The 26103-nt window shown below is 38.3% G+C and overlaps 1 protein-coding gene across 5 annotated transcripts in view; it reads right to left on the bottom strand.

Annotated features, from left to right (window-relative positions):
- Positions 1–26103, bottom strand: part of KIAA1328 — a 179621-nt gene that overhangs the window by 39088 nt on the left and 114430 nt on the right. For all 5 annotated transcript variants that reach the window (XM_083883481.1, XM_083883483.1, XM_083883484.1 and 2 more), the window contains exons 7-9: positions 24615–25288; positions 21709–21804; positions 3834–4018 (exon numbers count right to left, since the gene is read on the bottom strand). In XM_083883481.1, the coding sequence (XP_083739607.1) occupies positions 3834–4018; positions 21709–21804; positions 24615–25288 (955 nt within the window). The remainder of the gene's footprint in view (positions 1–3833; positions 4019–21708; positions 21805–24614; positions 25289–26103) is intronic.

Genomic DNA, 26103 nt, shown 5'->3' with positions numbered 1-26103 from the left:
TGGTAATTATTTATGAAAAGTCATAGAGAACTGGGGTGATACAAATGACAGCAAATTAATTAGATTGCAGGTGTTAGAAGACAGTATGAGACTGGAGACGTTGCAGATGATCTAGAGAAGCAAGAAACGTGAAAAAAGAATAGATGCATTTACCCCAGGAAAAAAGAAAATGCTCTTACATAATGCGGTAATTTAAATCCTGACACCAGTGGAAATAACCTGGAGCAGCAAAGAATTGCCAAAAAAAAAAAAAAAAAAAAAAAAAAAAGAGAAAAACACTAGATACAAGCTTGTAAGGCAAGCTATCCCCAAAGCAATTATAAATGTCTCCTAAATGGTGACGTTAAGAATACTATTTTCAATTTGGCTAACTTAGTACAAGAATGATTTAAAGTAGATTAAACAATCATTTGAGAAAACTCCAATAGCCATATATTTCTGCTTGAAAAACAGACAACTAAAACATTATGAAAGTGGGGAAATACAGCAGTCTACATTTTAGAAGTGTAAACACTAAGAGTGAAGAAATACGGTTGAGGCTAGTTCAAGCAGCAATGGAATGAAAGTAACCAATGGGAAATCTAGTTTGATAATCATAAAAGAAATCTTTATTACTTGAATAATAGCAATATTCATAAGACTTAACATTTATATAGTACTTCACATCTTCAAAGCATTTCACTAATATTAACTAATTGCTCTATTCAATTGTAGGGAAGAGTTACCCCCAAGGGAAGAAGTTCCAGATACTGAATCCCTAAGAAGCTACATCAGAAAAACTACTGAAAAACAAACACTATCTAGGAGAAATCAGCCCCTGGAAAAATAAAGGGATAAAATGAGCTAAAATCATTTTCCTTCTCTGCTTTTTCTTTTGCATACAAAAAAGGAAACTGTGCAGGCTATACAACATCATGAAGATGTTATGTCCAACAAGAAGAAACAAAGGGGGAAATAGTTCTTTGTTTCAATGCAGAGGTATTTCAGGAAGAGTTCATAAAGAGGAATACTTTAAATAGAAATGTAGAGAATTGCCCAATCAATAATGGGCACACTGCAATGGATTTCCAGCCCCACAACAAAGTTTTCAGGAGCAGAAAGGAAGAGAAGAACATTTCTGTACTCCAGAGCTTTTTAACTAGACAAGTTGTTAGATTTTAGTACACGTTGACATAGCTGATGGTGACACCAATAAAAATAATTTACTGCTGAAAGGCTCTAAGACTTCAGGATTGTTCCAACTGTTCAAAGTTTTGCTGGTAAGACTAAAAAAATTTGACTACAAGACACAAACTGCTAAACACAACACCTGCTAAAGCATTGGAATAAAAACTAAGGAGCAAGCAAAAAAGAAAATCAACAGTGACAGAATAAAAAATAATTTTCTAAGTTGATCCAGTAAGTTCCTACCCTGAAAAGAGAGCAGAAGTGACCCTTTCCACTCCAGGAGGTGAAGGGACCACATTAACAATGCTCCTCTCCCCATTACCAACCATCATCCGGGAGAAAGAAAAAGTGTATTTGTTAGGAAATCATCCTTTTCAAACCCACTGTTGAAACAGCAAGTAAGCAGTTCTGTAGGCAGGAAAGCCTTCTACCATTCCAGGACAGGGACAGCTTTAATAAGTTTAAACCTGATACAAGTGTCTGTGTGGCTCTGGAGAGACATTACCACTTATACAGCCACCATTCCCAGCGGCACAGCCAGCCAAAGGGCTCACATCAGCACTCACACTGCACCAAGGTGTGCTTGGATAGAGTCACCATCCTAAAAAACACACAGTTTAAACAGACCAGGCTGTTTTCTCATGACAGATACAGGCACGAGAAAAAATAAACCTCTGTAGCAATAGGTCAGCATCTGATGGTTGAGAAGTTTTCAGCTGAACATGTTTTGTACACAGCACTGCTGTGTTTCAACCAAAAGGCCACGTTCAGGTATGTGGCTAAATGACATTAAGTTTACTGCCTCGAAATATCACCTTGTGGATTTCATTCCTGTTTCTCATACTGCATTGAACCAGAAATCCCAGGTCAGCAGCAGATGGGAATATCCAGCAAAAGCAAGGAGAGAGCCAGCTAAGTCCAGGCTATCCTGAATTTAAAATCTTGGCATTGTATCCTGGTGATCCCCTAAGATGGAAAAAACACTACAAGTATGTGTGTGTGCTTGCTAAAGGAGTCCAAATAGATAACAAAAGGAAGCCAATTAAAAAGGTACTAAATATAGAAGACTTCAACTTCAGTGATTAGTGCTAGGTAATTTGCCTTGTGATAAACAACCATTCAAATCAGTAATAGACCTGAGGTTGTTCCACAGCTTGAAAGCATTCCTCTGAATTTTATCAGCTATCACAGCAAGTGCCAATGTTTCTAAGTCAAATTTCACCATGCAGCTCTACACCATAAAAGCCAGCAACCTCAGTAAGTGCTTGCAAAAGATGCCCACTATCTTTAAGAGATCATGCTGACCACTACAATCACTAAATCAGCATAGGTGCAGCTCAGTTGCCAAGTGCAGTAGTCAGATGCAGCTTGCAACTTCTCTTCAGTCCTACAAAACTACATAAATGAACAAAGAAGAGACCAGGTTGGTTATTTTCCCCTGAATATATGGAAAATTAATTACTTTTGGGGACTACCCCCATCCAAAGAACCAAACTCATCATCTAGCTGTGAAAAGTCCTAGTTTCATCACTGCAGCATAGAGAAGGAGGGGCAGAAGGAAGAGGAAAAGAGTAGAAAAAATGATAGCTGAAAAAAACCATAAAAGAAAACCATCAGTGAAAATTGCCCCTGAAACTTTGCAGAATTGTAACGGCTTTCTCTTGCTTAAATTGATTGGTGTAGCAATGTTATAAAATGACTATTAGGATTCATTGTGCACAACAGAAAGTGTGAAATGTCAGCAGATTATACAGCAAAAGTAATGGGTCCTGAACCCCTGTTAGTCAAAAATGATTTTGTTTCAAATTAGAAATTGATTTTTTTGGACACAAGCCCTTTACAGGCTTCCAACTTTTGTAGCTGTGCCTTGGAAGAGATTAACCTCAGCCACTGTTTGGGTCCAGGCTGATGATACCCTTTTGAAAGTTTCTTCACAGGGACTGCTTTTTAATGTTGGTACGGTCTTAACCAATAACACAAGTTATTTGTTCCTTTGAGAACTGCACCACATTTCTTTTCATTTTGCCATTTTCTTTATTTTTATGCTGACATATACAGCAAACTAGTAGACAAGTTATTAAAAAAAAAATTAAAAAAAAAAAAAACAAAAACCAACCCACAAAAAACCCCACTAGTTCATAACTGAACCAAGGATTATATTCAAGGCTAAGCAGTGAAACATCCAAGATGCTTTTATTCCCAACCTTTTCTCTCAATAAGAGAGAAAAGATTGCCTCTCTGCTCCTTAAGTGGAGGCACTAAGCTAAGGGCAGGATAGGTTCTAGCAGTAAAGACATCCCTGAGTGACAAAACAGCAGGTTGTGATGGTGAAGTCATCACTCAAGGAGGAAAAGAATGCAAAGATTAAATTTAAAGAGAAAACCGCACTGCACTTATTCTCACTGCCTTTTGGGAAAGGTAAAAAAAAATAATTGAAGGAGTTTTCTGAGATTAAGGGGCTACTTTTTTATCTTTCCTCAGGAAAAGCAGATAGGATCACCATTTGTTATTCGAAGTATTTTTTGTTTTTTTAAATGGAGCTACCACCTTCTCTTAGGTTGTTTCAAACACCTTGAAACCTCCTCCTTTAATTTTGCTTTTTGCTGATATCCCTTTGAACACACCAGCACACTCATGGCCCTGCAATACAGTATGCTTCCCCTTACCTTTCCTGGACTTAGTGCCTTCCCTCTTGGTCTGTATTAGAGGGCTTTCCCCATCATCCACGTTTGCACCAAAGCCAACCATTTTCTTCCCTGAACTGCTCCCACGACTGGTTCCTGGTTTTGTGGACTTTTTGCTCACTGGAGGTGTCCTCAGTAAATAATCTTCATTTTTCAACACTGGGACCCTGGGAGGAAAGAAAGATCATGCTGTTACATGATGCATTCAACCCATTAACACTGCACCTTGCTCTCTACCCAACTTTTATTCTCCAGAAGCATAAACATCATGCTGCTTGTTGAGCTCTAGTTGAATCCATTTATAATTTCTGAAAGCAGGATGCCTAAGAGTTGAAGAGTCACCAACCCACTTTATCAGGAGTCTTTGGTTATCAGCAGCCAGCAACATTCTGACAACTGTATTTGGAGTTTTGGAGGACTGAGCACAATTCCTAAAGCATTAGGACCTGGACTGCTCAAGTGGTTACAGCAGCACTGGAGGGATGAAGACATGCAGATGAAGATGAAGACAGACTTTTCCCCGTACAATGGGCAAAAATTGGAAGAAAGAGTGGTTTTAAAAATGTTCACTTTGCTAGAATAAAGGGAGAACAGAGAAGATTATGTGAAAAGAAATGCAAAATTTTAGTTTTCAAAAGGGAAGCAGATCACAGAATCACAGAATCATTTTTATTGGAAAGGACCTTTGAGATCATCTGAGTACAACTGCCAAGCCAACCACTAAACCATATCCTCAAGTGCCACATCCACATGTTTTTTAAAAGCCTCCAGGGATAGTGAGAGGCTGATTGAAAAATAAAATGGATGAGAAGAGAGAAGACAAAGAGGTAACACTGACGAACTCTTAAACAGGATAGAGAATGTGTGAGCAAACTGGTGGTGTGAATCTGGTGCAGAAGTGCAGTACTTTGAGTAAAATAAGAAAAGAGAAAGTTGACCAGAACTGTTATGGTTCAAGATGAACTTCAACACTGGAGCAATCATGACATCAAGCTCTTCAGACACAGGTATCTCAAATGTTCTGAGCAGACAGGAGGCTATGAAAACTCACGTTTCCCACAGTAAAGAAAAATACTGCTTTCAAATTCTGTTCTCTAGGAAATAACTACTGCTGTAAATGACAATTCCTAACATCTGCAAGTCATTAGTTCCTGTCATAAAAGGTCCCTTTATAGAAGAAATTTAAAATATAGAAAAGTATCTTTGCATTATCCACAGGAAATAATAAAATTTATCCAAAGATTATACTAATCTACTTACAATCATGGAACCAACAAACATCTTTCTTAAGTTACTAGAATAAATAAATCTTAACAGCTGCACTCTGTGATCCTACAGGTCTTTTCCAATCTAAACCATTCCATACTTCTACGATAAATCTTCTTCCTGTTTAGCACCAATTTTACATTGGCAACCCAAAATCTGTCACTGAGCTTTTATTAGTTAGGATACAGCTTCATGGAGGTTGAATCACAAAAATCTTTTACCTAAAAGCTTGCACTGACTGAAGTTACTGTAGATCTGAGGAAAAAGCAGGAAATGATAGCTAAATTAAAAGTTTCCCATCAATGTGCTGTATAAGACATTGTTTAATAGGGCCCACTGAGCCTGTTGGACAATTAGTATTACTCCCGTATTATTAATGCAGAACAGTATATAATGGCTTATGACCTACAATAACTGACTGAAGTGTTGGATGTAACTTCTCCAAATAACCTCCGTTTACTTTAGGGTTTTTAACTGTGCGACCACTAACAATACTGCAAAGTGTTTTTAAAATTTATGGTGGACTAAATTAGTATCTTATTTGAATTACATGAAATTATTAACCTACTAATTCCTGCAACTACGAGAGCACCAAGAGATGGTTTTGGATCCTAGAAACTACTCAATGGCTTAAAGGTGTAGTACTTGACCAGATTTCTCTGATAAAACAAGACCTGGTATTCTATTTGCCTGTACTTGAGACGTTAACAGCATTTAAAAAAATAGTGAGGTTGTCACTATTTGGATACTTTTTGAGTTGTTTAAAGCACATTTGATAACAACCTACGGTCCTCATGTGAAGACAGTGACCTCTGGTTTGCAGATAAGGAGGTGATTACTCGACTGGTTCTCCTTCTGAATGCAGTATCTTCCATATGGTGCAGACTCTAGAATACTGAGTCCTGTTTTAAATACTGCAGTGGCAGAGGCAATTCAAACAGAAACTTCTATTAAGAAGTTACATAAGCTAAGGTATAATAAATAATAAAAGCAAGTGTATTTGGATTTATAACCTCAATAAACAACTGGAGCCTCATTGCTCAGTATATAATAGAAGACAGCTCATGCTAAAGTTTTGGTCACGTAAGGATAGAGTCCCAAATCCTAAAATGACACTTAATCTGAAAGGTGTGCAGACTAAGGAGGGAAAGGGATAATGCAGAGAGAGAAGAAAAAAAAAGTCAGTAATTAACTATCTACCACAATTAAACAAAGAAAACAAGGGGGACAAAGTAATGTTTCAGAATATAATTAATCATTCACCTCTGGAATACTTAGCAAAATGAATTATGTGACTATCATGGACATTTAGACTCAACATACGGTCAAAAGGAATCAGCAATTTATATCTGGAGACATTTAGCAGAAAAAGAGGTTCTTGTCCATTTTCAAATCCAACTAACCATCACATCACCCAAAAGCACCATGGTTAGCAGGACTTCCTGCAGGTAATCACAATATCCAATGAATTTTCATGGCACTCCTTGAAACTACCCAACAGAGAAGACTTTCTAAATAAAGACCTTACTAACCTACCTACCCTACATATCAGGGCAGGAGATATAGCACAAGCAGAAAAGAAGTGAGTCTCAGCACTGCTGCCTCATTATTCAAGTACACCATGACCAAAGGAAAACACACCTTGAACATTCTTTCGATCCTGTCTGAGCCTCATATCGCGATATCCCTGCTGAGTATGAGTGGTAAATTTTAAATGTCATTCAGGACCCATTGAATACTGCTAGTATTTGCATTCCTTAAAAAGTAGAAAAACATTAACCTTTTGTTTTATTGAATTAAAATGCCATGGAAATGCTGATGTAGTCTTCAGAGACTGAAATACTTTTACAAAGAAGAATAGCTGTCATTTATTAGACACAAAGAACAATTACTTGATAGGATGCTTTCTGACAAAAAGCAGATTGGTATTCTCATCATAGAAAAGGCATTGTAAAAAAACCCAGCACAGACCTCTGAGACTTGAATAATTTAAAGCTGCATTTGGTGCAATTTGAATTTTTCTTTAGGGAGGCAAAGTTAAATACCTTTAATTTGTTCTAATTATTTCAAATTTGCAAGTTAATTATGGCTGATCATTAAATAACAAAAAGGACTATCGTCTCCATAGAGTTTTACCTCCTACCCTCTGCATTACTTAAGCTAGATTTTAGTATGCATGAATTAACTTTCTAAATAATCACATGGTTTGACTAAATGGCTCAGTAAAATGAGCTCTGATCCTCACAATAAGCATTAATGGACATTAGAAAGGCTATTGGGACCCATGTTACTTACATTATAAGTATTTTTAATGGGGTCTTATTTACTAATCTTTATGTACTGTTCAAGTTAAGGCATCATATAGATACATTATTCTGCTTTAATAGAGGAAAGTCAGTTCTTCAAGATACTAAAATAAATGTCCACTTGGAGCCAACTAAATTCATTTTTAAACTAATGCAGGAAAACTCTGATAGATTATAACTTGTTTTAGCTGCTGATCCTGATGAATCAATCCAACATAATGGCAGCCTTGTTCTGCAAATAGAGTTCTGCAGATCTGTTGAATTGCTAAGCAACACAAGCAGCTCAGGCTTTTGCCAGAGTCTGCTTACTATCGGCATGTGATTTACCTCACCCACGAGGATTCCTCTCTTCTCTGCTCCACACCCAGCATTCAGCTGACTGGGTTTCCAGTCTTCGATCCCAGATTTGAATGCTCACCTTTCACTGAACTCTGATCTTTCCGTGCATTTTTCAGTGTGGATCAGTGGCATTCAGAGAACAAGACTATGTTGTAACTACTCAGAAACCCAAAACGCGAGGCAATTCATGCCTCCACTATGTATGTTCAACAGATGGCTGCCTTAATGGTACCCTACTGCACTCTGCTGAAGCAAGGGCTTGTGAGTTTAACCATTATCAAACTAACAGATTGCTGTGGTAGGTTAGCTCCAAAAGCAAACATGTTGGAATGTTATTTTCCTGTTCCATAATTTCTGTTTTAAAAATAAAATAATTAACAGTTCATGTGTGCAATCTGCTGCAATTATATCAGGCCAAGAATGCATAACACTTAATGATGCAAAACTGGTGATAAGTAGACAACCCAAGCAATACGTTTTTGTAGCTGGAACCTGAATTGCCATTTCAGATGCAGTTTGACAAACAGGCTGAAAATTGCTTCCTCCCCTGCCACTTTGGCTGGGAGTGTTTTCCAGCCAGATCAGTTTCCAGAGTCAGCTCAGTATAAAGCAACAGTATTACAAGGACTGTCACAAAAGAAAAGATGCTAGGATCTTCTTTTCAGCCCGGGTCCAAATTTAGATCAGTTCACATCAAGCTTGTTATCAAATAGCACTTTTGAAAATCACCTGTTCTAAAGTGGAGCTGTTTGGGAGGTTGGTTGTTTGCATAGCAAATTAAAAAAAATATTTCTAGGGAGAAAAGAAGCACTGTAGACTTTGGATGCATGAATCTGAAAACAAATGGCAGTGATCTTCTGAACAATCACAACTTTTCCAATCCTCTCAAGTAGAGCTGAGGAGAAACACATCAGAACATACAAGCCAGCAGAGTAGCACATGGGAAAGAGAAGGGAGATTGATCTACTTGCTACAGCTTTGTGCAGTGTTCAAATCCAGAGGGCAGCTGAGCAGAGCTGGAAAGGAGAGAAGAAAGTTGCAGAGGAGGAGGAGAAATATAGCGTGACCTTCAGGGCAATCTCTCATCCCTGAATGCCATCATCCTTCCCTTCCTAAAAACTGCTTTTTTAGCTTAGCATTTTTTTCCTCCCTTTAAGAAGCAGGAAAAAGTTCTATTCTAATACAGACCTTGCAGACCATATTCAAGCCCAGAGTAAGATTTCATGTGGCAATTATGAAACCTGGCATTTTGAGGCTTATGTTAGATGCACCAGCATGTTAATGGCACTGCTGGGATCCAGTGAACATCAATAAGAAACAGCTGCTTTCCTTTCTAGAGAGCATGTGTATTTAAAGCTTTGAGATCACAGAATCAGAGAATAGTCTAGGTTAGAAGGAACCTTCTAAACATCCTCTGGTCCAATCCCCCTGCAATGAGCAGAGACATCTTCAACTAGAACAGATTGCGCAGAGCCTATCCAAGGTGACCTTGAATGCTTCCAGGACTGGGGCATCCACCACCTTTCTGGACAACCTGTACCACTGTTTCACCACTCTCACAGTGAAACATTTCTTCATCATACCTAACTTGAATCTGCCCATTAAATTGAAAAGCATGACCACTTGTCCTATAGTTAAAGACCCTGTTCAAAAGTCTGTCTCTATCTTTCTTAAAAGACCACTTCAGCCATTGAAAAGGCGCCATCAGATTTCCCCAATACCTTCCCTACTCCTGCTGTCTTCAGGACCATATCCATCTCATTTCTCACATATTTTTTAGGCAAAAGGCAGGAGGGCAGGGACAGGTAGTGAAACACTTCAACAGTCAGTGAGAGTTCTGGAACTGAAATATAAATATTATCAAATCTGCTTGTAATAAAGGGATTTTTCATCACAGAAAATAGACAGTGATTGCCTACAATCTACATGTTATTATGCAGACAATATATTGCTGAGCTGTCATGCAGAGATTTCATCTCTTACAGTACTATTCAGGCTCAATGCCCTTGAATCCAGTAATGTCCATGACTCTGTCAGGTTTCTCTGTTGTTTTTCAGGGGTTTTTCCCCCATGCTGAGCTCTCTCTCTCACCTATTGCATTTGGTTTACTTTTCTCTCATCTTGGAGGAGATACATTGGTATCTTATGCTAATATATTTTTCATATCTGAAGCTGTACCAGGGTACAGCAATCCAAAACACAGCTTCCCCAGATCACTCTTTCAAAGATCAGTTCCTTCCCCATTCCCTCAGTGGGCTAGTGCTTAGATATTTAATTTTGCCAGTAAGAATTAAGGCTACATATGCTCTTAATTAGCAATGACCTATTAGATCATATCAGCCATAGGTGAAACCCTAGCCCCAATGAATCAATCAGAATACTGTCTTTACTTTCAGTGAAGTCAGGACTTCACTTAATATACATGGTTAGAGGTCCATCTGTAGCAAGCATTAAGCTAAATTTAACCTAGAATTATATTCATGCCTTCCCTTTGTAGCCCTCTCCTTCCTCTGGTTTAAGTTCACTACATTTCAACTTCCTACCAGCACCTTTCCAACTTATCTGACTTTTCCTAATAAACAGCAAAATTACAGCTGTGATTAGTTTTCTAACTTTTCTGAATTCAAAGAAAATTCTAGTTTTAAGGTTTTCAGCCAGTCACAGAGAAATGGTCGCAGGAAACAGACTGGCCAAGCTTTAGCAGGGCAAAATTCTGTGACTGTGTGTTTGGCTTTTTCTTATAAAAAAAGAGCAGAGCAGAGCAGCCATCGTTCCAGCAAACTCTGCTGTCAGCCTTCACAAAACAAAGTCATGTAAATGTCAAGTCACAGGTATAAAAACAATCCTTCCAAACAGTGTCTGTATATCTGAAAGCCTGCCTGGCTGTCACCAGTCAAAGCACCATGAGGAATGATGCGAAATCCTGTTTATGACAAAGTTTTTGAACTAAATCTAAACTTCTTCAGTACATCAGGCAGCATCACTCTCTCCTTCAGAAAGAGAATCACACGCTCTTCAGCAAAGTGAATGCCAGTCTTAGTGCCTTATTCAGCATCACTAGTGTCTGGCTGAGAGCCAGCCCCAATCACAAGATACCCGTTGAAATGCCATATGCAAGCTATCTCCTGAACAAACACACACCAAATTCGATTGCAATTTGGTTGTGATAAAGGCATAGAAGAACAACACATCATCTCTTCTCAACTTGGCTCGGCTCACCCAGAACAAAAGGCTCCGAAGTGGATGGGCTGCATTTCAAAACAGGCTGTGGCAGAGATGGGTCTGGGTGTGCAGGTAACCACCTTATTTCTTCCGTTGCCGAGATTATTAGTACACAAGCACTCTCTCCTCTGCAGAAGTTTCCAGACAGGCTGATAGGTGTTGATAACAGCAGCTTTCAGTAAATGAGCAGCAATTGCAAAAGCCCTTTTTCTGATCATGGATCACATCACGGAGTAATCATTTGCTAAGGGTAACTGACAACACAGCAGAGGATAGACACACTAAGAGCTGAACAGTAAATACAGTGTTTTCAGTACGCCCTACTAGTAAGATATTCTGAAGAAATTCCTAATTAGAGAAACAGATATTTAAGATTGCACTTTTTTGTGCTGATATTAAGGGTTACACATGCACAGAAAATCTGGAGTTCTGGAGGATGGGAACAGTTGAAAAAGACACAGTAGCCATAGTTGCTTCTGTTAATTGATAAAGTTACACTTGCTTGATGCTAAGTTTCGGTGTTCAAGATACCAGTAGGATAAATTTTCATACCTGGTTTCTAAGTGAGGAAATGAAGGAACAATGTTTCAGATTTCTCACACCAACAGAAATAAAATTAATAATCACTGAACTGGGCAAGTAGACATATACCTAAGGATCCTGAGGTGACTTTCTGGGTCACTGGCAGCTCCCCTGATATCAGGGAACATGTCACAGGGAAAGTCTTTCACAAATGCATCGAATTCCATAATAAACACAATTAGAGTTTTTATACTGCCTATTCTTCTGAGGCTGCAGAATCTGATTTCTCTAACCAGGATCTATTACCATGAAAACAACACAGAAGCACCCTTGCAGGACTCACATTTTTCCAAGAAATTTCTGTCCTCATATTTTAATCACCTGTATCTGTACGACGGGATGATTGCATTAGGCAGGTTAAGCACAGGTTACAACACGTTTTTAAGGTTATAGTCTGTTAGTGTAAAAGTCTTACAACTCTTGGAACTAGTGAATCTGGAAGGTGCAGTGCTTTACTTATTCTAAAATGCCATTTGGCTCCTCTGCCAAATATAAACCTGGTATGTGTTTTGATTTTTGTTTTATGGTGATAAAAATAATCATGTTAGAATTTTGCCAGGTCTGCAATTACAAATGTACATGGCATTCTAAATATTCTCATACTACAGCACCTTTTAAAATGGTGTCATACACTATCCCAGATCAGTTAGAAACACACTTCATGATGCATCTTCACACTTCATTGGCCTTTTTTCCACGATTAAATCACATCTGTGGGACATGGTCACTCTATGATTAAAGAGTATATTAATGATTTACCACTACACTAGTACTCATCTATATTATATTGCTTAGTAAAATGAAAACACTGAGATTGTTTATTGATCTGCTTTTAAAAAAATCCTATAGCCTGAAAAGAAGTAAATAGAGAAGTTGAGACTTTAAACTTTACTCTGATTAGTAGATTACCATGCCCAACAGATGCAGATTTGAAAAGACAGCTCCTGGTGAAGACTTAAAATAACAATTTTAGCCACTTCAGTTGCCTTGAATTCACTGAAGTTACATATTTCACAAAGCATGCTTGATGGTTAGTGACTATAAAATCAAGTATTTATTGCAAGAGCAATACAGATTTGGATGCCTAAATAATGGCATACAACTATAAAAACCATGGCCTAGGCTCCACAAAAAAAAAAAAAAAAAAAAAAAAAAAAAAAAAAAAAAAAAAGATTTCACACACTAAAGATTTCCTTTCAGTGCATATATTTTATGTGAATTTGACAGCACCACCAAAAATTGACTCAACCAGGATGTTTACAGAACAGGTTTAACACATTTTTGCACTTGTATTTAGAAAATATTCAGATACAATAGAACTGAAACCAGATGGAAACCACTGCCTCACTAAAAGGTACATACCACTGAGATATGTATTGGCATTGCTCTGATGTCCAGTATCAAGGGGAAGAACAAAGGGAAGAGATCCTGGCACAAAGCTGTTTGCCGTGAAGCTTTGGGTTGTGAGCTGCCAGTTCCCAGCCTCTGGAAACCCTTTAGGTCCAGAAATAAGTGATTTTTGCCATCTTAGAGCTACTGCTATTGATTTTTGGGCATAAAAGCCTACCTTTACATATGTTTGTTACAACCTGGTGAAAACATCTGTCCAGAGCAGATGCCACAAGTGCCACTCTGACACTGTGATGTGGGTTCAGGGGTTTGCATTATTTGTGCTGCCAAACTATCTCAGCCCTACTGAGTCCACAGCTGGTATATAAACTTAGCCTATCTCTCAGAGATATTGTCTGCTCTAAGAGGATGCAAAGATGTAAATGGAGATTAAGGGAACACAGAGTTAAAAAGAAAAGAAGGATTAACTATGCATTGATCAAACAGAAGGGCATGTAGTTATACAAAAAGGCAAAGTCTGGCACTATTGACAGAAGACTGAAGACACTTGCAAATTGTTTTGGTTTAAATCCTTGTGCATGCTAGACACCACAAAAAAGTGTTTTCACAAAGAAGAGCTGATGATTTGTCACTACAGCTGAGTTCTAATGCTTTTCTCCCCAGATCACTAATGAAATCTTTTGAATACAGTTTAGACTTTAAGTGGATTTACCAGGCAGAGACCACCTTTGTGATCAGTGAGAAGAAACACATTCGTTTAAAACTCATCAAATTAGGATTGAGAGTGGGGAGGGTAAAAAAGCACTCTTAAAATGCTTAGGACAAAAAAAGAGAAGAAGAAAAAAAAGAGCTCAAAGTGATAAAATGTAAAACAAAAAACATTGTCAGAATACACAGACAGAGGCAGAAGTCACCATGACATTATCCAGTGGTCCCAAAAGACAGAAAGAATCAGGGAATGTAGTAGCAGCACATGGCTTAAAGTTAATCCAACACACAAAAACTCTGAGTGCCACATAACTGATGGAGTAATGAAGAGGTGGTGGCAGAGAAAATAAAATAAGAAACAGCTTTATGACTTTTAACAGACAACTGGCCCCTGAGGGTGAGTTTAAAAGAAACAAAGCAGACAAGACCTGAAGAAGCAGCCAAGATACCCATTTGGAAAACTTATTTTGAAGTAGGTAATGAATACTGAGCAGTTAAAGACTACTTTAGAGTAGTCAAGGTGCAAGAAGGATTAAAGCACGGGGTGTTGTTTTAACTGTCGACACAGCAAAAGGATATTTTGGTTGGAAAGGAGAAGGAAGCCGCAATAGCTGTCAGCAGCCCAGATGCAAGCAGAGAAAGAGAGAGATCCCGAGGTTATGAGTCTGAGTGGCAGGGAGGATGTGGCATTATCAAAATCAGAAGTGAAGAGACATTCAGAAGAAAAAGTAGGAAGTTCTGTTTTGGCCAGATTAGGAATGATCAGAAGGCAGAACAACTGGGATTATGTGTCAGGGAGGCAGTCAGATATGCAAGACTAGATGGAACAGAGCAGAAGGTTTAAGAGTTATTGGCAGGGAGATGATAGCCAAATCCGTGAAACAGGATGTTGTCATTCAGTGGGTACAGAAATCTCCAGTCAAATCAAGGAGTGACTAAATCCCTTCCCTGCCACCTCACAGATGTTCCTACCTAGTTTCAAATGAAATTATCTAAAATAGTGCTGCAAAAACATGCATAAAAAACCTGACTTTCCATAAAATCTAAAGATCATACTGTTTCTAAAACTAGGGCAACCACTAAATGAAAGTTAACCCGAACAATAACTTTAGCTAAACTTCAGGTCACATGCATTTAATATAATGAGATGAGGAATATGAAAAGGCCATTCATAATGGAATTCATTGAGTTAGGAATGCCATGCTTAGCTGCCTTATAACATATAATTAATGATCCTATAAAAATCCAGCAGTACAAACTCTCCCGCTGCCTGCAGAACTGTTCTTTATGCTGGGTAGGGCAAGCAAGCATCTGCTTCCACAAATACTGCCCTTTGAGAAGCTCAAAAGCTTTTTTCCCCTGTTCCATCAGGGACCACAGTGCCATTTCCATGACACACTGAGCTTTGAACCGTTACCCAAACCAGACTATAGCATTTGGCAATCCAGTACACATCTGTCATGATAGACTGGTTATTGGTCAAATGTTAAAGAAAAAGTCATTAACTCTCTTCCATTGCTTCTAATACCCCACCTTTCTCCAGATTATTTATAATCCCCACTAAACCCACCCTCTGTTTATAGTCTTCTAACACAACAGTGAAATATATACTGCCTGTGTTGCTTTATACCACTCCCAACCATTTGGTACAAGAAAAGATGTTCTCTCTCCATCAAAAGGTCTGATCCCTTCTGAAGCATTGATGCTCACATTCAAGGTTAAAGGATTAAGGCCTGAAGCACTGGGTACTAGAGGAAATGAAGCCAAATATCGAAAGAAACACAAAAATCAATCCTCTTCACTGCAGGAGCAGTGTGAAGAACAAATCAGCTGGGCTGAATCTAAAATTTTCTCTGCATGGCTCTCAAAAATTAGCACTTTTATAAATATAATGGGTAGTTCTGGAAAGCCTCAGCACCCATGCAAAGCCATTCAGCTCAATACATCAGTATGGTCTGGGAAGTTTTATGTCAGAATAATTCAGTGGCAAATACATAAAGTCTACTTCAGAGAGAGCAAGAGCTGGGAAGTGAGTGAGGGCACATGTGCTGTTATCTTTATATGTAGTCTGCAAATCTGCAAGTTGCAGAACCTAATATTTACTAAAGTTTGCCTTTTGCTTCAATTCTCTGAGTGCTGAAGTGCAGCCAAGGTCACAGGAGGGGTGGGGGAGTGGGTTTTAGCTTAGTGAAGCTGTGATCATGGGCAGAACAGCAGGGTACAGAGGATTTCTTGCTTAACTTTGTAAAACCAATAGCTTTTGTTCTTAGTCCTGCCCCATCAGTTCTGATATAAGCTTTAAATGGCATGAAAGTTGTGCGGGTGGGTTTAAAATTTCCTGATTTAAAACTACCTTCCAGAACATTTTGTTTTATGAGGTTTTTCTTAACTTTCCCAACTGATAAATTTCTGGGACATATGAATGCCTAGATTAAACAAAACATTCTCTTCATCCAAGATTACCCATAAAAAGTAACAAAATGGTATGTCTGAAAAAGTAATCCACTCCAATTTATAAAAATAGAATTCAGATTTTCAAAATTCAATTCAGGCAGTACACTAACAGTGTCTACACTTTCCCATAAAGGAGGCATCTGCAAATGACTTGCAAAAATGTCTCTCACTGTCTGCAAGCACTGGCAAGAACAAACTCCTTCAGGAGATACAGGCATTTCACATATTTCAACTCAAAGAAAAAAATCCCGATTTTCATTTTTGATGTGAGATATTGCCAAATCAAACCCATGCAGAACACTGGCAGGAAACGCAAGCTTTGTGAAAATACCAAAGCACTTGTGTTTTAACAAGCCTATTTTCACCAACTGCCATCCTAAGCTTAGCAGTGTTTCTAACGACTGAATGTCTGTGCTTTTTGAAGACCTCACCTACTGAATGAATTTATGGGCTGAATGTATCTGCCCATGGAAACCACTTATAGCATTTCCTGCTTACATCTTATACCTCCAGTCACTCAGTAGGCTCCCTGCTCAAGGTTACTTTGGACTGCAATGGGAATGATGTAATACTGCTGTGTGCAGCAGACGTGATCATGAGAACAGAATCAGCATAATTCAGGTAAATGTTAAGATAGGCAGCTTGGAACCACTGTTGCAGTTGAAAGTAAACCTGAAAATTAGATTAGTGAAGGAACTAGGTCAGCAGAAATGAACTCTACTCTCTGCAGTCCGATAAGGATCACTGCCTACCCTAACCAAAAACCTCAACATTAAATCCATGCATAGGTAGATGTAAAAAATTGCCATGTGCTTCTCTATATGCTTTTAGTAACCACATCAGAACAAAAACCTTCACCCTACAAGAAAACCTACTACCTTCAGAGTCTGCACGTGGCACTAATGAAGCAAAAATGTGTGTCTAACTCTGACTGTACTCTCCCATACGTCACAGCAGACTCCAGCAGCCATCTGTTGGAAGGATGCTGTGCCTATATATAGCCAGACACCACCACAAGAGAAAGAAAAACTCCTATCTGCACCTAATTCAGCGTGTGCACTATTGGCAGATCTGCAATCACTTTTTTTTTATCCGGCCAAACAAGCGTTCACTCTACTAATATCCTATCTAAAAATGATACAAACTTCAATGTAAAATTATCTGGAACAAGAAAGTAACTTGGTTGTTAAAAGAAGCCCTAACAGGTGGGTAAGCAGCTTCCACATACACAGATTTTATGGGCCATTTGCAAGCATGGTTGATTTCATCCCAATTTAATGTGTCAAAACAGCAAATAGAAAATTTTTTTTAAAAATCCCAACGAACTGTATTCAGTACATTCCTAAAAGTTGGCCAAGTCCTGTATAAACACATCTCAAGAGACCAAGGACAACTCAGACATGATCTGAAATTTGGGAGTCTTAAACAACGCGCCACTTCCAGCCCTGGTCAGAGTTTCTTCTTCAGAGGCTCAGGACCTGGACACACCTCAGGACTTGGGAAATGGCATGCTTGAATGAAGAACTGAAAAGAAAACTCCTCATAGGAAGCCAAACAGCTGCTACCATTGTTTTTCAATTCCCTTCAAAAACAGGAGTAATGGGGCCAGCAAAAGTCAGGCCAGAGGTAGCAGAGCCGTGCAATTGCATGTGACTTTTATTTTATATTTAAATTATTCGGAGGGGGGAATTGAGTGAACAAACCTGGATATGCCTGGGACAGCAGGGGGAGCTGCAAGTCTGCGTTCCTCTTCAGGTCTATTTAATTGCACTGAATATTTGGACAAAAGCACACAAATGTGCTTGTACATCATCACAGAAAGATGCCTGCATGTCTAATACACCTCAGAAAAGAGAGTTCATAACAAAGCATTAAACAAGGAGCAGCAGATAATTGTCACCTCCTCTCACTACATAATAAAAACAGTTACACCATAAACACAAAAATCTTTTAAAAGACCTCTGACAGCACTCCCTCCTGGAACTATCACCATAGCAATGAGCATCCAAGTACAGGGGAAGTACCACTGAAGCCTGTGTTTGATATTTTCGAGTAACTAAAAATACAAACTGGCAAAAATATAGATGGGGGATGTAGAATGCGGCACACAAACCTAAAGAGCCTTCAATGAAATTAAAGTGGCAAATTCCACCTGCAAATCTTTAATACACCAGGAAAGAATCCTTTCATCAGGTAGCATACATTGAACGAGTGCCTGCAGATAACTGTAAACACATCTGATAGCTGCTGTATCCAACAATTCCTATTTAGAACATTTTGCATGGGTTTATGTAGAGGCTCAGTCGCAGAATTGGGTGAAATCCAAGGCAAAGATGCCCATTAAAGAGAAGACAGTAAAAAGCCACACTGGCACAGTCTTATAGGAAACCTAAGAAAAGCAGGGAATCTTCAACATTAAGGTTTAGCACACAGCAGTGCTCTGGGGAGGGGTGCTTGCAAAGTGAGAAACTGTCTCTCATCAAGCTGGTGCCATTAAATACATCCTATTTCCATGCCATTCAGATCAAAGTTAAGATTAAACAAAGGAGGGAAGAGTTTTAAAACTACTTTCCCAGATGCAGATGTCAGGAGCACACACAAAAGCAGGTGCTGGGTGTATTGATCCTACTGAACACGCATGGAGTGGGTACTTGAGCATGTACCAAGCATCTGTGTCTGGGAGATGGAAAGCACTTTGCAAAAGGCTGTTTTATGCTAAACCAATGCATCAGGTTATGTTTTTATTTTGAATATTTTAAAGCATTTTGTACACTGGGGCAGACTTGAAAAGAAATTATACAAACAACTTGCCATTAATTGCACAAGCTATCATCTCCATAGCTGCAAATTGTCTGTGGGCTCACTTAGGAGCACTCCAAGTAATGGAAAACCATCCTCAATAAAACTTGCTCTAACTGCTGCACCTTAGAGAAATGGAGATTCTGCATCTGAAGGTAGTTCAGGTCCCAAATGCTGGCCCAGCTGCAAGTAGGCAAAGGGACAGGCACATTTCTTCTCAATATCAGGGAAGAGACAAATCCAACACTGCAAATTCATACCAGAATAGGTATTCAAATAGGCTGAGACAGACAATGCTTGCTGACAATGACAAGAAAAAGACCTTAATAGCACATGTAGAAGAGAAAATAAAACAGGCACCCTTTGAAAAGCTGGCTATAGTTTAAAGTATTCCCCGAGACCAAAGTTTTCATTTTCAGTAGCAGACTATGAGGAAAATCTGTATCAGAAATCAAACTCTGCACTGTGTTTGCTTGTGAAATTTTTTGCTTTCTTCCATGTGGGAAAAAATTATTCCCTACAGGAGATGACAAGATGCCTTTTAAACTACATACCTCATTTCTAACTACAATTACCTTTGAATAGTCTGGCACAGCTGCATGCTCCTATTTGCTTTTATTTTCATTAAGGGTTCCTCTATTATTTGTACCCATCCTATAGCACTTACACCTGCAATGATGCACATTCCCTTGTCTACAATTCTTCCTACAGATAGTAGAGGATAAATTGCAATTAGATTTTTGTAACTGTAGATGATTAACTCAAAACAAGCTGTTAATTATATTTTTTTAAAAATGAGGTTTTCAGTTCTTGATTATGTTATTTATTTTACTTCTCACTTCAGCAAGTTTCGTATTTTAAAGGTATTTCACCATTTAAAATACCAGGATATTTTTAAAGTAAGTTTTGCTTATCTGAAGACTGAAATCAAGTTCTATGCTGTGAGCTTTGCTAGAAGAGCTCTCATGTATGAACTGGAAGTCAGAGAGGGCTCATTTTCCATCAAGCATTCCGTTGGCATTTGCCGTAACAAGAACCGTTTGACAGGTCAATTAAAAAGCAAACACCATCATCACAAAAAAAAAAAGAGAGCCCCTACATAATGAAAAAAAACCCCTAAAAATTAAAAAGGCAGGGAAAAAAAACACAAAAGAGAGAGTTAAAAAAAGGATGTATGTCTACCAGCTCTTCCTCTTTTCTAAGACACAGCCACACACTTACACACTCTCTCTCTCTGTACTGAAGAAAACATCACTTACATATTCAAATGAATAAAGGAGACAAATGGACTTGTCTTCCATAGCCTCTTTAAGCCTTACATTAGAGTAAATTATTTAGGGACCATTCATCTGGTAACCTTTGCGAAACCGAAGATGGCATATAGGAAGAACAACTTCCAAGTGTTTTGCTGCCAAACTTTGTAAGCAGCTGGCATGGCACCTTGAGACTGCTCAAACACACAATAACTTTGAAAAATTACAGTAAATTAAACCAGGGGAATGAAGAGAAGGTAGAGAACCTTTTGAAATCTGGGACTCTGATTTTGTTAACAGAACAGGTTTTTCTCATTTTGCCTGTTAGGATATGTAGATATTTGCAGGTTTTTGGTAAACTGTTGCCAAGAAGCCCTACAGATGTTCTAGGTTACATTTATCCTCAAAGGAGCTTAATGCTGCTGCATCTTAAACATGTCATGACTCTCCATCTTTTTTGTTACAGTGATAATACTTTGATCGCTTCAGTTTGTGTGAAAATGAAAGAAAACAGCATCCCAATAGAACAAAGATATGCCAGTAACTCACAGCAGCCAAACACCTGGTTAAGCAGTGAAGTATTCCAAGGAAACTAACAACTCCTGCTGTTCTGGAGAAAAAAGGACTTATCTCTTTTCAGTGAAAAGGGATTTCAAAAAGAAAAATAAAATTAGTATAACGAAGTTTAAAAAGTAAGAAAAAAAGAAGGTATTGGACCCTTATTTATAAATGAATTATCAGTTTTTCCAGTATTCTCAGAACAAAGAAGTTTATTATTTTGAGGTATTCTCTTGTTGCTAACGAAGGAGTCATTCAAAGCACAGCTGCTCATCTTGTCTACCATTCTTTGGTCAAAAGAATACCTATAGTTACAGCACAGAACAAGAAGCTGCTACTTTCTGAGAAAAGGAGAAAACCTTGCCAGTTTTTATTTGTTGCTTTCCTAATAAGCCCATATCTTCTTCCCGCATTAACTTCAATGCGACAGGATCGGACAGAGGGAAAGTACAGTAGTGTACTGATTGAAGTTTCAAATAGCAAGCAGGATGGAGATAAAGAGCTAAATATTGGTTTAACTCTGCTTCCAGTTATTTCAGTGGTAGTTTGCTCTGATCACACTGAAGTAGAGGCACAATGCAGAGGTATTTAGAGAAAAAGTAACTGTCATCAACCATGGAAGATCTAGCTGAAAGAAAAGATAATGTGTTATTTACAATAGGTCCAAATAAAGACTAAAGAGATGTTCTGATCTTAATTTAAAAAGCAACAAGCAGCACCTAGAACAAAGAACTAAAACTAAAATTTTGTGAAAACTCCATTTTGTACCAGGCTAAGAGGTTGCACACAAAACCTGAAGCCTCCTCAGGAAGTCAGCCTCCAAACTTTGAGTAATAACAGGTCAGCATAACTACTGAGTTGACTCATAAAACACTGCAGTCAATGAGTTTTACCCTTCTTGCAGAAAAAAGCTCTTAATCTGAAACAAACACATGAACAAATACACTTGGCAGGCAACAGCACACTGTCAAGAAGACATACTGACCCTGTGAAGCACTTAGAAGTGAAGAGAGAAATTACCTGAGCCTCATGCTGCTGCCGTTCATCATCAGAGCAAGTTCTCTGGGTGCTTCAGCAATGGGCACATCTTCTGAGCCAGGTACATGGCCTCTAATCCTGGAAGAGACGAGTTAGTTGGTTCTGCAGCTGGGCAAATCACACCAAGAACTTGCCACTAAAAGGTGACTGACCTATGTGGCACTTACACACATTAAACGCAGAAGCTTTCAAAATTATCTTCACACTTTCAAATATATTTTAGTATTGGAAGGCTGCTTCAGGCCCAGTGCCTTTGCTTCTAAGGGTTACCACAGGCACAACCTCAGCCAACTGAGTGTAACTCAGTTGAGTACTAGCACTTCAGCATTAGAAAGGGAAAACAACAGGGAAAAATCTGCAGTCTTTTTGTTAGAAAAACAGAAAAGTTTCATTTACAGATTACAGCAACAGAGCTCAAAGCTCATCATGTATAAGCCACATAGAACAGAATTTGTATAAGATGTCCTCAAACTACGGGCCCACAAATGATGCTCTGTTTTTAACAGATAACTCCAACTACTCCTTTCCCTCCAACAGAAAAGTCAAGATAGAGGCATTTCTTTTTTATTTGACTAAAATTCCAGTTTCCCTCACTGGTCTGCTCCAGGAAGGCCTGAACCAGGAGGAGCCACTGAACTGCACATACACACATCATTTTTGATAGCTGAGCAACTATTTTCACATAGAGAGTAACTGCAAACTGAAAGTACTATGTGAGGCTAAAATAGAGAAATGTGGAAAACAAAAAGCAGTTATGTTACAGTGTGAAAAAAAAGGATCAATTCACACTTTAGCTAAATTATGAGAAAAGTTAATTGTCAGTAACTGCAAGCAGTCAAACCTCTTATTTGTCATTCAGTGACAATGGACCTTAACCAGCACAACACCCAGGCAGAAAGACAAACAAAAACACTATCTGGAAAAGGATTTTTCTTGTTTTGTTTTTTATACTGTTATGATGTTCCAACTCAGTTAGAACCTCCTGACAATGAAGCGAAGGGTATTTGAGCTTAGCTAAACAAATTTTTATTGTTAGCAGTATATAAAATTACCCTGTTACCAAGTGCAAAAGTGAATTATATATCTGGAACTGAAACAGAACTGTGATGCCTAAGAGATTTACCTCTAGATATCAAACATTTAATTCTAAAGATACTGAAATATTTTTAAGATAAAGCATATTATATTCTTGTTGTTTTCTTAGAGAGAATATGGCAAATCTGACTTCACATGCACCCCTGAAGAGATCACAAAAATACAAAGTCCTCAGACAGACCATATATGATTTTTTTCATAGAATTCTTTTTAGGTAACTAGAGCTCTGTAAATCATAAAGAGGGGTTCTTTTCAGGGAAAAAAAAAAAATAGCCATAATAAATATAATGGTTTTAAAAATCACATCTTTACAGATATTTAAGGTGCATTTGGTTCTGAACTTATGCCTCCAAAAATGAAAAATTTCCATTAGGAAAAAAAAAAATCCACAAAAAACCTCAGTTTGCATGTCCTTCATATCTACTTGTTTTTCATTAGAGAGATGCATGCATAGAATTAAGGTATTTGATGATTAAGAATCCATCTGTTCCTACTTAATTCTCACCTGAAGTCAGAATCCTTTGTTAGCAACCTCAGTCATTTTCAACACCATTTGTGATTTCCTCTAAGACAGGTACTTTTAAAGCCGCATAAACATATTATTTTCAATGTAAACAACAATTCAGGAAGATAAACAAAAAACACCTGGATTACAGTACTCTCTTTTACAGTTTGAAAAACAACTGGGGGGCTGAAATGAAGAAGGGAAGGTGATGTATTCCTTCATGGTGGTTACAGTACACAGATGTAAGAAGTGGGTCAGCTAATGTAGATTCTCATGGGGTGCTGTCAGCAGCTGCCATATTAAAACAGTATAGAAATATCCATCCCTGGGAAACACTCACACTGCGTCTTCCAAAAGACTGCAGATTTTTCCCAATTTTTTTTTTCCTTTCTAATGCTGAAATGCTAGTCCTCTGCTGAGCTACAATGGCTAATTTAAGCTGTTGCCATTCACTATTCCACTCACTTTAATAACATCATACCAAAAAAAGTTGTTCTCTCTTTCTCAAAGATTCTATTTACATTGTTAGAAAAGTGTTATCTTCTGCAACAAACTCACTGGCCTTTCAAGCCACATCTCACATTTCTATGGCTGCTCCATCTCCCTTGAAGTTTTAAGCACATATTGTACCTCAGTTTTGACATTCTCCCTTTTCACTAACATCACTAGAAAGAAAATGTCTTTGCTACACTGAGCTTCCCTCCTCTTCCATAAATATATGGGGAAAAAACATATATTCCATATATAAATATATATATACATGCATATATATGTGTGTGCATATATATATATATGTAATGATCTCCATCTTTTCTGTAAAACACACTCCTCCCAGTCCTCACCTAGGAGGGTGCAACACTTCAAAACTGACCTTTCAAAGGAAGGAGGGAGAATGTCACATCTGTCATACATGCTCACACTGCCCTCTTGTCTAATGTCTCTATTCCTTTCAAGTGCCTGCACTAAGATCAACTTCCCATTTTCTTCTACTGCTTCTCTTTTCCCATGTAGTCTTTTAGCAGTGCTTTTTTTCTGCCTTTCTTTCTACTACATACTGTTTTCCTCTGCTGCTTTCCACAGCTGTCATGCTGCTTCCCAACAGTATACACTAACATACTAAAGTCTTCTCTCCTCTTAATCACTCTTAGAAATTGCGCCGTAAGCCTTGCCTGTCTTGTTCTATTCTATCTATTGTTGCCTTGTTGTATTCTCCCACTTAAATCAACTATTGCCCACATACTCATCAGAAATTTTAGATTTTTTTTTAAATTGTAAGTCTCAAAATCACCTGTTATAATCCATGCGGGATTGGTGTAGCTGCTGTTGTTTTAGGAGCAGTTTTGCTTCTTGCTTAGTCAATAAATGTTGCAGTCGTTCCTTTTCAATTTCCAGCTCCATTTTTTGAAGAAGCAGCTTCTGCCTTCTTTCTTCACATAACCTTTTAGCCAGCTCTGTTTCCTTAGGCCCTGACTCCATGCTGTGATTCATCCCAGAACGTCGACAGGGCCTGGAATGATCACTAGTTTTGTGAACAGTCTCAGAGTGTTTTCTAAGTACCTGGCTGATATAGCAGCTCTCTTCCATGCTCTCTGAGCTCCCCACATGCCTCCAAGCATAGCCATGACTCACTTGCTGAGGGCATGTGCTCTGAAATTCACTTGCTCTCTGGTCCACCTCCTGAGCTTGCTTTCCATGCTGAGGGCTCCTCTGCTTGGCTGGGGAAATCACATTGTTGCACTTTCTGTGCAAGTCGTTTTCCATTGGATACTCCTTCAGGCACTCCTGATGGTTGTAACGCATTTCATGGTTATTCCTGCAAGGCTGAGATAACACAACATGGGCTGGGCTTCCACTCTTCAGTGCTCTACTGTTCTTATGAAGAGTCCAAGGCCCCCCAATACCCAAGTAGGAGCTGTCCAGCCCCAAAGACGACTGTTGGCACAAACTCTTCTTACTGGATACCTGCAATAGGAGAAACAATTTCCTGTAAATCACTAAAATTCATTTTTGTTCACCAATTTCCCTTGGTAAATGTGTTCTCTTTGAAACAGAGCTGCTGGGCCATGTTGCTGGACATATAGCCAAACTCAACAAAACGTTTACCAGAACACAGACACAAATTTGCTATCAAATCCACATTTCATTCCATCTATACAAGTGTAATAAATGTAAAACTACCGTCTGCAGGATCCTCAGCATAAAATGAGTCACTTCAGAGTATCAAGTAGTTGTGAGCATCTAGGGTTACATAAAATCAACTTGAAGAGTGGCAAAAAACATTAAATGTTAAGGTTTGAAAATGTTTAATTTTGAATACTGAGCCAAAAAATCCATTCAGCCACTATAAATACTCTTTGATTGGCTATTACACAGCAGGAGGTTTGATGTAAAACATTTCACCTTGCACTGAATGGTATATTACTTACCACTGGAAATTTGATGAGAGTTTTTGAAATATCTTTACAGAAACACAGATAAAAACCAACTACTTTCTGTAAAAAATGGTTGTACATCAAAAGCTGTCATTTAAATACAAAACATGTTTAAATACAGCTATAAATATAAGTGATTTTTCAATTAAGCTGGGCAAGTGATTATAGTCTGATAAAACTCTGAAGAAAACAAGCAACTGTAATTCACATTTGTCAACCCAGTACAAGTAAATTCTAGTGGTTTTGTTGTAGTCATGGATATTATGTAATAGACATCACAATCCTAGTTACATCCTGGAGTATCTTTCCACTGTTCATCTAGGCAGTTAAGCATTTGAGCTTTTA

This window comes from Zosterops lateralis (genome assembly GCF_965231275.1).
Source record: "Zosterops lateralis genome assembly, chromosome: Z".
In the NCBI taxonomy this organism is placed as follows: Eukaryota; Metazoa; Chordata; class Aves; order Passeriformes; family Zosteropidae; genus Zosterops; species Zosterops lateralis.
This window is presented reverse-complemented; position numbering and strand designations above follow the sequence as displayed.